General features: G+C 41.0%; 1 protein-coding gene across 4 annotated transcripts in view; it reads right to left on the reverse strand.

Annotated features, from left to right (window-relative positions):
* Positions 1-442: 442 nt before the first annotated feature.
* Positions 443-12,166, reverse strand: part of KAT7 (lysine acetyltransferase 7) — a 30,472-nt gene continuing 18,748 nt past the window's right edge. For all 4 annotated transcript variants that reach the window (XM_087441012.1, XM_087441013.1, XM_004434662.3 and 1 more), the window contains 8 exons: positions 11,818-11,928; positions 9,843-10,034; positions 7,367-7,456; positions 6,994-7,134; positions 5,792-5,885; positions 3,505-3,651; positions 2,777-2,883; positions 443-2,129 (listed from right to left, as the gene is read on the reverse strand). In XM_087441012.1, the coding sequence (XP_087297138.1) occupies positions 2,028-2,129; positions 2,777-2,883; positions 3,505-3,651; positions 5,792-5,885; positions 6,994-7,134; positions 7,367-7,456; positions 9,843-10,034; positions 11,818-11,928 (984 nt within the window). In that variant the 3' untranslated portion in view covers positions 443-2,027. The remainder of the gene's footprint in view (positions 2,130-2,776; positions 2,884-3,504; positions 3,652-5,791; positions 5,886-6,993; positions 7,135-7,366; positions 7,457-9,842; positions 10,035-11,817; positions 11,929-12,166) is intronic.

Below are 12,166 nucleotides of genomic sequence, written 5' to 3' on the forward strand. Positions count from 1 at the left end.
TCAATGCGTAGAGGCAGTACTGCTCACTATTGGCAAATGAGCTTGGAGATGAGAAGGGATACACCTGTTCCCACCTCCCACAATATCAATTGTACCCACCTATCCTAACTTTCTGCTGGCTCCTCTGCCCTTGAAGTCAGAGGAAAATGAACTTAATGAAAGAATGAATAATACTAACTAATCATTGCTATGCATATCTATTAGTTGGAACCAAAGTGAGGCAGAAAGAACATATTCCAGCAACTAGCCAAGTTCAGAGTAAGAAGTACCTCTATAGATAGCCTGCATCACAGACAAAAAAATTCCACAGCCACAAACCACATCCCTCAATTGAGCAGTCAGTTTACTGCTAGGGAAAATAAACCCCAAGTGCATTTACCATTAGTAGCAGGTCAGCTGCATCATTTTCATATATAAATGAGAGCCCCTGGGTGAAACAGACTTGAGCAGAGAACATGCTTTATTGAGGAGTAGATATAGAACAGCACATTCTACCACATGAGGGGAAGGGCAGCTTCTGTAAAAGGCCTTTACCCCTTAAGAAAACCCCCAGTGAAGTTGCTTTTCGATAAATTTTAACAGTGACACTGAAAATGGCAGGGAGCGGCCATTGAACATGCTTAAAATTAGCTCCCCTAACCCACAGTGAATATAAGTAGTGTACAGAGATGACAAGAGAAAGGCACAAATGACCAGAGTCGGGATTGTGGTAAGGGCTCCACATGAAGACGACAGTGTTGTAGGAGACCAAGTTGGGAAGGGTGACATGTCATACATCAAAAGCTGCCCCAAGATAGCAGGTTATAATGGGCTACAGAGAAATTAGAGGGAGCATCTCTTCCTTCACTTGAACAACACCAAAAATAGACCAGAGAATAGGGGGATGGTGGGAAATCCCAAAAAGGAAATGGAGTTGTTGTTCTTGGAAGGGCATAAGTACTTTAGTCCTAGAGGGAGGGTGAGGCACTGTTGAAAAGAGAAGCAAACCTTGGCAGGGGTGGCCATTCTGCCTTGCTGAGTCATGGGCTGAGATACGGAAGTCATTTTCAATCATTTTCTACTTCTCCGAGGATGTTCAGACAAAATCAATGCAACTTATGTGGAAGTCTAGGTGTGCTATATCAGACTGGTACAGGTGAAAAGGTTTTTGCAGTTATGATTAACCAGTTAACATATGCAGCATGAAAGGGAGAACTGGAAATTATTTTGGCACCTGCAAATGTAAAAAGGGGCAGGGAATAAAGAGAGAGAAAACATTTACTGCTGGACACTTTCTGGTGAGGCAAAAAAAGTATTCATTCCCTTCCACCAAGACACTGCCCACTGCCCAAGGTGAACTCAAACCAAAACACAGCATCACCACCTCTTAATTCTTCTCTCCATCTCATCCAGATATATGATGTTACCAAGACTAATCCCTGGGAGAGTCTTCAAAAGTATTCGGCTCTGGTCAGCCTGATACTGATCAAAAACACGTCTTTCAATAAAAATGGAGGAAAAAATTTAAAGCAAGATGAAATCCAAAGGGAACAGACCACTCCCAGTACACACACACTCAGAAGTGTTACCTCTTCCCTGCCCCTCCAAAAAACACAGGTAAGGAATAACCGGAAAGGTCCTGTTGGTGGCAACCGTACTTGGAGGTCTGGTGACCGGGCGGCAAGAAGCACTATTACAAAGTTTAGAAGACACAACACAACCTCATGGAGCTAGAGAACATGAGGAGAGAACCAGTGACTGGACAGGTACAGTACCAAACAGAACACCTTGGGTCAGTGCTACGAGGGATCTGCACTCAAGTCTAATATAGATCCCATCCAGGCAACCTCACTGAGGCCGAAACAACAGTTCCTCAGAACCAGCGTCTGCAGTGTACATGAAGGTCGGAGCCAGGACAGTCCTGAGGGGGATGGCCTTCCCAAAGGATACTGTACTTGCCAATCACAAGAGCAACAGAAATGACAGACAGATCCCTAGGGTACGGATTCCTACTGCTGGGGTTCGCTGGCTCGGAGTAACAGGTCACTTTAAGTGCCCTTGGGAGGGGTCCATTTTAAACAGCTTGGATCCATGGTTTTATTGGAGTTGGATCTTTTGGCCTCTTTGGCTATCCACTCATCAATCAGGTCCTGGGGGAGAACAATGGGAAAAATTATTATATACATTCAACCAAAATGTCTTTATATATGGATTCCAAAATGACTGTTAGCAAAGAAGAAATCGCCAAAAGTTTAATAACATGCTAAGGAGTAAAAGAGGTGTGAGAAAATTATCTTTCGATTTACAAAATGCTTTCCTACCTAATCCATTTCTTCCTACCATGCCCTCAATAAGACCTGAAAATCATTATTCATCTTCCCTTATTATATACATGAGTCAACTAAAAAAAGTAAAAATGGGGATGAGTTGAAATGGTATCTGTTAAAGGAATTTAAAACCACTTCCACAAGCCCTGGTGTTTAGGAGATTCCCCTCTACAGATGAGCATCAAATGACAGAAGTACTGTGCAACATAAAGCTGTTTAACTGGAGCTGCTTAACTTGTGTCATCCAAATTTGAGACATGAGCTTACCAAAAGCTTCTGATAAGGACAAGGTAGGAGATAATCCTAACAAAGGCATCACTGCATGCTAAAGAAGTGAGACCAAGTAAAAGGTGCATGGAGTAAAACTCCTTTAAGAAGGGAAGGTTACCTTTAGGGTGGTTAAGGCCCCACTGTGCTCCGCTAGGTCTTGAGGGGCACAGCAATGAGCAGGCAGCTGATAAAAACTTTACCTGTCTCTTCAAAACTAGGTGTTTTCCTTTCCAATACTTGAGCATCTGAAGGGCTTGCAGAGTGCTGACAATGTCCACAGGATTCACAGCTGTCTCCTGGCTAATTTCTGAAACAGAAGAGCTACTGAGAACACGGCCCAAGTACAGCTCCTCACCCCACTACCAAGGCTTCCTTTTCCCTTAGAGAAAATCCAAATATACTCCATATGGTTGGAATCTTCGATACTCGACCCAATCAGGTCAGCAAGTGTGACCAGCATTCATCTGACCAGCCCAAACAGCTACAAAACAGGGATATCACAGCAAGAAACCACTCTTAGCCCCTACAGAAATCAAGGTTAAGGACAGACCAAACTAAATTCTTCCACCCTTGCTAAATATACAGGGCTATATTAGAAGCTCCTGCATGTGCCAAAAGACTTGAAGAAGTTTTTCCTCTTCCTTGACTTTTGTTAAAAACTAAAGTGTTACCAACCCAAGATTTGATAAACTAAATCACATTTCCAGTCCCAAGAGCCAAATGCTCTGGAATCCTTAGGCATCTTTAGTGAGGGTCTCTGCAGTGGCCCATATACAGCAGGCCTTTATTTCTCTTATTTAGATGAAACACAGGATGGCATATTATCTTTGAAGGTTGCAAAGCATGAAAGGCGCCAAGCAGAAAAGTCAGGATATGCAGTGGACTTAACACATTGGGCAAGAACCATTCTAAAGAGTCAAAAACCAACCTTTGATAGAAATCTCTTTGCCTTGGAAATTATGCAGGTAACGGAGAAGCACTTCTTTCCAGTAACTGCGATAGCTTATGAGCCCCAGATCTGAGAGTGGACGTTCTGGGGAGCCAACTTTTTCTTCCACTTTGGAAAGCAAATAACCTGCCAGGGGACAAATACACAGACGTTTTCTAGCAACACTTTATATCTCTTCCTAATAACAAAGAACAATGTGCCAACACGGAAGAAGGTTTAAGAAGTACAGTCCCCTTTGCAACATCCATCAGGGTTCAGTTATTCAATGGAATAACTGTGTGGCTGTTGTAGAGCATGCTGCCTTTGTACACACAAAAGGAGAAGAATGTCCGTTGTACATACAAATGTACAAGAATGTACATTTGCATGTACATCTAACAGATATTCAAAACCTCTGGAAGGCTTCACTAGAAACTTTAATAACAAGGATTATCTGCAGGAGTATGCTGGGAACAGGATAGATGGGAACTAAGATGGAAGCCATTTCATTATACATAGCTTTTTATATTTTTCAAATGTTTGAACTTTAGAACAGATTATCTCAGTACCACATATGAAGGAGTAGGGGGAACTCGACTCTCATGAAGCCTCTAGTTCTAACACCTAAACATCTAACATTCAATACTGTGGGGATGCAGTCAGAAAAATTCATACTCTGGGAAACTCTACTGGAAAACTAACTTGCTTTCTTCAACAAATAAATAGCAAAGAAAAAAAAGATATAAAGTGGGAACTTTCAGATTAAAAGTGATTTACAAGCCACATCTATTGATCCCAACATATCAATTCTATCTGGATCTAAGTAAAAATAATTTTTATTTAAAAAAACAAAATCACAAAATCAGAGAAATCTGAATACTGTAATTTATGAATTTTAAGGAATTTTTTGGCTTTTTAGTGTTTTTTAGGTGTAATAGACCTTATCTTTTAGAGACAGCAAAATAATTGAGGGTGGGAATACAGATAAAACAAGACTGGCCATAAAATGGTAATCATCACAAGGGGTTTTATTATATACTATTATTCTACTTTTGTGTGTGTGTGTGTGTATATATATATATATATATATATATATATATATATATATATATGCATGTTTGAAATTTTCCATAAAACCAAGTTTATGAAATAGGTATTACCTATTCAAAGATATACAGTCTCCCACTCCCCTTAGTGGATTATGCCACTTCCTGGTTCATCTCTTCCCAGGTGGCTTAAAAATCACAGGACTGGAAGACTAATTCTAAGAATTCTAATTTTGACTAAAGTATGTCATATGACAGTGGACACTGAATAAAATACAGCTGATTCTCCGTAGGTACAGTAGTTATGTTCTATAAAGTGAACACCGAATTACTGAACACTGAACCAGTGCTCCTAGGGGAAATAGAGGGTCAGGTTCCTGTGAGCCTCTGGTCACATTTTCATCAACCAATCAATATGTAATCTTGTTTTATACATTTCTGTTTAACACCTTAATATATATTGTTGACTCATTAACATTTAAACAATGGCCATGGCCAACAGCACAATAACCTCTGTCTGAATGAAGCCTGTGTAACACAAATATTTTCTCTGTAGGGCACATCACAGACTTTCTGGACAGCATTTCAACACTACACTCAGGGGCCATTTAAAATCAGCAACAAAGCATAAAAATATGAAAAACATGGCACTAATGGACCATGAAAAGGACGCTTGTTTATACTAAGAGAGCTGAAACAAGGCACCTTGTTTGACCTCAGCCTGGAATGTGTGGTGACATTTTTTATTGCTGTGCGTATGTCTGCAAATGACCGCAAAAGTGCCAAGAGTATTGATTTGGGATTACAAATATTCTAGTGAGTAGGCAAATTCCCAAATACAGAATCCATGGTTAATGAGGCCCAAAGCCTCTATCAGGTGTACAGATTGCCTCTAGACAAGTCCTTACAAAACCGAAATCCCTAACATCCAGGAACAGATTTGAAGCCTTAAGCATGTATGTGCTGTTTATAAGTCTCAAACTGGGATAATCCTAAAGAGCTTACTTCACCATTCTCTGTATCTCCTACTATCAGGTACCAACTCAAGATCCTGTATTGAGTGTTCAATGCATTATCAGGTCAGCTGATAATGTTCAGGTTTTTCCCACTTACTCATTCACTTAACAAATATCTGTACATCCACTACATGCCAGGAACTGTAGAGACCATAGGACAAAAAGACAAACAATATTCACACGGTCCCTGCCTTGTGGAGCTTGAAACTCAGCAGTTTCACTTACTGAAATCAATGAGCATCTTGCCATAGCCCTGTCTCATGTACTGAGGCATGGTAAGGATGCAGGACACATTGTAGTTGAGGAATGAATTCTTTTCCTAAAATCAAGAGCAAATAGATAAGCAGGTCATGAGGGTTTGGAACCAAAGGTGTCAGCAGTCACAGAGAGATACATAAGGCTGCTTGTAAAATATCTGGCTAACCAGTCCTGGGGAGTGGCTATCAGGCTCACAGCTGTTACGTCCACACCCTTTATGATGGCCAAAGCCATTAATCCCAAGATTTAACCTAGCTCTGAGGTCTCCAGTCTCATTTTAAGGGGGCTGCCTCTAGGTACTTTTACAGTCACAGAGCAGGGCAAGAAGGTTTAGACTGCTGAGTCAGTCTAGAGCAGTTCTTTAAATGCAATTTTTCAAAAGGGGGCTGCCTACTGGAGAAGGGAGGGATCCCAAACAGTTAAGGCCCCATTCTAGAAGGGGAGGGGGGGTCAAAAAAGTCAAATCACATACTGTATGATTCTATTTATGTGAATAGCCCAGAACAGGCGAATTCATAGAAAAAGAAGGGCTGGGAGGAATTGAGTCAAAATGCGAAGTGTTGCTTATGGGTACGGGGTTTCTTATCGGGGTAACAAAAATTGACCGTGGTGATTGCACAATGGTTGCACAATTCTGTGACTATACTAAAAACTACTGAATTGTACAGTTTAAATCAGTGAACTGTATATTATGTGAATTATATTTTAATAAAGCTGCTATATTAAAACGTCATAAGCAAAATCTGGCCTGAGTCTTTAAAGGGACAGTGGCGTTATGACTGAAGGAACACAGCCAGAAAACCAGGCAAAAGGAATATATTCCTGGTTTTGAGTTAATAACACAGAGGAGGGCAAGGCCAGGAGAGTTGGCTTGACTACAAGATGTGAGCTTGTGGGTTAGTAGGCAGGGCCCTGGCCAGTAATTAATAAGCAGCGCCAACCCACAAGTTCAGAAATGAATAAACTAGAAGCTTTTAATAAAGAACTGCACATTTTCATTAAATAATCTTTGATACATGGATTTGCCCTTTTTTCTTTTTTTTTAAAGGGAAGGGCTGTCATCATTGCCCAGGGTACTGCCTCTTCCTGTCAGTGATTTGAGTCCCCTTGTGCCAACATCAATCACCCTGCTCTGGCCATTAAGTGCTTGATCTCCAGACCCTGCTGACCTTTGAAAAATATCCAATCAGGTGACAGCCAGTGTTGTCCGCTTCTGTCATAACATAGAACAGGAAGGGTTCCACATCATAATATAATGTCTTGTGGTCCAGAAAAAGCTTGGCCAATAGGCATAGATTTTGGCAGTAGATCTGGAAGCAGGAAAACAGAGTTCGTGTGTAGGCAAGAGATTCCTAAACTTATCAAAGGCCTAAAATTAAAGATCATACCATTACTGTTAAGAAAGCAGAAATTGTGTATTTTGGCCAATAGAAGATCTTTACAATCTTCTTTACAAGGTGAAATGGAGACAAAACAAACTCCTTCGGAAACCTGTGAATATACAACACTACCACCCTTCTTTCTTCCGTCACCACTTTTTACCTTGTTTTTCTTGCCATCCACTTCAAACACGGAGATTGAGCCTTTGCGATATATCTCATCCCCGGGTGGGTGTTTCCACACACACTTAGCCTGCAAGAGAACGGAATCCACATCAGGGAAACACACCTTCCCAACAAGACTGCTGCTCAAAAGGGAGAAGGAATCACAGGTCAAATTTAACTAGCTGAGATGACGGACAGTTGGACACACTTGAGAACATACAGCAAAACAGATTTTCTTCCCCCAGCAAAACAATTAAAGGCTTCTAAAGTCACTGTAATATAGTTATGGTATTTTTATAGCAGTTTGGAACAAGTTTTCTGGATTATATTCTGGCACCGTCTCAAACCAGGAGATTAAAATCATCTCTACGTAAATGCCAGATAAATAAAAAATTCCCTTGCTTATTATAAAATGCCTTGGGCCAACAGGAAATTCTTAAGCAGCTTACTTTGAGCAGCTTAGAGTTGCTAAGTAAAGGCAGGAGTACTTCACGCTCACCTTTACCAGTGACTTCTCGTCACCACCTAACCATTATGGTCCTCTTTTTTTCAGATTAGAAAATAGATCCACACTGATAAAAACCATCCCCACCCCCTGCACGAAGCGTTCCCTTTGTTATATAAGGGAACGGGAAGTAGTCCTTCCGTGGCTAAAAAAAAAAAAACCACGGGGCAGCCTGGTGGGGCACTTGGCCACAAGGGGGCACAAGATACCCATTTCCTCACCCTCTATTGCTAGTAAGATTCAGGGCAGCTGGTCAGGCATTTCTATAAATAGGTGAATTCTTGAAAGGTTTTAAGTAAATACATTTACAAGTATCATTTAAAAAACATACGTATGTATATAGAGCATTTACTATTAAATTTTATTGTGACTTTTGATGAAGAATCATGCCCCAATTTGTTACATGTAAATACAAATATTTATTAACTGGAATTGCTTCAAGAAAGCTCCACCTCTAGTTTGTTCCTAACTCCAGCCTTTTCTTCATGCTAGCTCTTTCCAAAATTAAAAACTAATGCAACAATTATTTATTTAGAAACAGAAGCCAAACTGTTGGCCAGACAGCCAAAGAAAGCCCATTTCAGTGATTATGCCTGTAGCAACGGGAATCAGAAGAGGTATGGATTAAAACAGGTTTTTATTTACTGAAACTCAATTTTTATAACTCATATAACAATAAATCCTCAAATATTCAGAATATTTACTTGATTCTCAGATTTATCTAGACCCTTTGTTTCCCCCCCCACTACTATTTCTTACCCTTTCTGGCTATTTCATCAGTTAGTGCCACTAAATAATCAGAAACAAAAAGGAAGAAAAAGGGCATAAATGGTAAGCAGTTCACATCAATAAAAACAACAGTCTCACGTTCACAGAGCAAACTGTATTTTAGTTTATCTCCATGGTCTACAATCACGGAGACAGCCTTGACACCATCATCCCCTACACTCTAGTGTCCTCACCAGTCCCCAGCCATCACCTCCCCTCCAGCACTCGTTCCCCACCCCAAGTAAAGTGTGCTGGAGTCTGGCGTGCTTAATTCACAGCGGTGGTTCTGGGCCACAAGACTATAGACTGTGCGCTCTAGAGCTGGGAACACAAAAAAGCAGCATGGCCACGCTGGGGAGAAAAGCCTCACGACAAAAAGCACAGGAAGCCTGGGTTGTAGATGCTCAGCATATGGAAATCCTGGGAAATGAAGCTAGAACGGGAAGGAAGAAGAGACACCCTAAAAGGCCTGAGTCAATTTATGTTGTGACTATAGAAACAAGAAAAAAGAAAGGTTTCCCTGTCTGACAGACTAATCTCTACCCCTTACCCTTTCCCATCCCACTCTCTGACAGAAATTCCCTTTAAGACAAGACTCGTCATTCCACAACTAGGGAAAGAAAAATGGCTTAAAGCTGCAAAATACCTAGTAAGCCTATTTGTCAATAATAAAATCAGATGCAAGTCTCTATTTCTATTTTAATAGGAAGAACGCTCAGAAACCAGAAAGCACTAAACGAGGGAAAGGAAGCAAAATTTCATAATTTGTCTCCCTTAAATAAGTGTTCATTCAACACACATTTATTGCACATTTATTATTGCCCACGCTAGTTGCTAGGGATACAGAGGTGAGTCCCGTTGTCCCTGCCTGTCTAATGAAGTTTATTTATTTTCATCTAGTTTGGGACACAGAAAAACTATGGGCAGAGGTAATTCATATCCCAAGGAAGAAATGGAGAAGAGCAGGCAGCAAGAAAAAAGACAGGGAGATGTGTATGACAGGACGTCGTTAAGGTGAGCATCAGCCATGCCATAGGCTGTATACTCCCCTGCTCAAATGTGGCTTTCAATTTCCTACGCCTTCTTCCCATTACTGTGGACCACTGAGAGATGCTTGGACTGATGTCATCTAGACAGACATCAAAAGCTAGAGATCCTATAGCTTATCGCTATCATGGTCATGGAACCCCAGACAACTTACCATGTGTCGGCGGAGTATTGTTTGGCTCTTCATGTATTTTAAGCAGAATTCACACATGTAGAGGCGCCCCAGTCGTGCATATTCTTCAGGATACGGAGAATGGTACCAAGTATCAAGCTCATAGCGACCAAAAGCAATTGTTTTAATCATGTTGCTCCCCTCTGTGATTTGGCCTTGCAGCCTCAACTTCTCCTATTGAAGAGAAGAAATCAAGTCAAAGGAGGATTACAATTGATCACCTTTGTTTTTAAAAGCCTGTAGTAAGCTTACGTGCATGTCACCATGCTAGGCTATGGAAAAAAAACTGAAGACAGATTTGGCTTCTAACTCATGAAAAACTTGCATTAAAGAGGGCTACAAGGGCATGGATAATCAGGAAGGCTTATGGAAAACTTACTATCCACACTGCCCAGAGCACAGGTCTCTATACAGAGTGGCTTTTCTCTGCTCCCTACCACACTCTGGGCCTCATCTTTTGAACATCAGAACAAGTCCTTCTAAAATTTCGTTTTTATCAGCCTGAACCAAACTTGATTATAAAAGACAATCTACCACAAATAAAAACTCCCCATCTTTACAAAACATTCTAAAACTAAACAGAAAAGATTATCTAAAACGTATTTTACGTATCTGCAGAAGCTTTTATAAAGCTGTGTGGATCTGTGTGATGCATACCCACAGTGGCCACCCTCTCAACTCAGGTCCTTGAAAAAATATTTTTTAAACATAGACGACGCTTTAATTCTGGAGTCTAAAGTCTGGAAAGTAGAAAATATTTTTGGATCTCTATCCCCACTCGTTGCTACAAGTTAGCTACAGAAATCATTTTTAACATAACCAGGTGGAGAGTTGTGACAGGTTAGCCTAGGAGATGCTGTTCCAGAGTAGGACAGAGAAAAACAGCAGTAACAGCCCATGCCAGCCAAGGGCAGCTATCAAACCCTGCCTCCCACAAAACTTGCAACAAGTCTATTCCGGGATTTTTAAATTAAGTATTCGATATTATTTTGAAAAAAAAAAAAAAAAAAAGGAAGATGACATTTGCTTTACAAACTAAGTTTCCCTGAACACATTTAATCCATTAAAATCAGAGGTCAACTCAATCACCACAATTTTCTTAAAGCAAAGTTGTTGAAAATTCTGCTAGGGTATCAAAACTAAATGTTAACTAACAGAAAACCATCTTAATATATAAAACTTGGCTGTGCTGTGTCAAAGATTAATTCTAATATAGCTAATAGGGGCTGGCCTGGTGGCGCAAGTGGTTAAGTGCACGCGTTCCGCTGCAGCGGCCCAGGGTTTGCAGGTTTGGATCCCGGGCGCACACCAACGCACTGCTTGTTCAGCCATGCTGTGGCGGCGTCCCATATAATGTAGAGGAAGATGGGCACGTACGTTAGCTCAGGGCCGATCTTCCTCAGCAAAAAGAGGAGGAGGATTGGTATCAGATGTTAGCTCAGAGCTGATCTTCCTCACAAAAAAAACAAAACACAACAAAACAAAAAACAATAAAATATCTGACAACCACCTTTTCCATTATCCCTCTTCACTGCTCTTTTTATTCTTTTACAGCAGTATTGCAGTGCTGAGGCAACCCTGCAAAGGGGAGTTCCTGTTTGGGTTAAGAGGACAACAGAAAGAGGTATCTCCCAGTCTAGAGGTTCTCAGAATTGCAAATTACCCAACTGAGACAAAGTGGCTCCTATTGTTTTATCCAGCTTACCACCTCCACCAAACAGGTCCTTCCAGGAGTTGAGGTGGAGAGGGAAGGGACAAGGGAAGGGAGGAGGGGTAATTAATTTTAAATATGAATGAGAAGAAAGACAGTCTCAAATAAGGATAGCTGGGGGAAGGGAAAAGAGATTCAAGCAGCAAGGTACATCCAATTCCCATCAAACTGACTGCTAATCATTTTTCTTGGTAGTTCTAAGTGTCCTTTACAAGTGGTCCTCAGCTTGGAGGTTTTAATACTCACCAAATCCTCTGAAGCCCGGGCTTGTGCTCTTCGGAAAAGATCCAAGTCGTACTCGCTAGTCAGGTTTTCCAAGAGAGGTTCCCGAGTGTTCCCATAGGTCTGCCTGTGTTCCTAGGGAAATAATCAGAGCGTGATACCCTCTGCTTCTGAGAACTTATCTATTTCATTTCAATCGATGTCAACCAAAGGGCCAAGCAGAACCATAAGGTATTTATTTAGTGTCAACTATATGCCAGGCATTATACTAGGCAATAGGGATCGAGCACAAGACAAATCAGGCAGGTTAATGCCAGAAGACACCACTACCTACCCTAGTGAATCTGCAAGGAAATGCTCTTACAACCTCTCC

The sequence above is a fragment of the Ceratotherium simum genome, chromosome 16 (assembly GCF_057802395.1).
Source record: "Ceratotherium simum simum isolate JZ-2026a chromosome 16, ASM5780239v1, whole genome shotgun sequence".
Classification (NCBI taxonomy): Eukaryota; Metazoa; Chordata; class Mammalia; order Perissodactyla; family Rhinocerotidae; genus Ceratotherium; species Ceratotherium simum.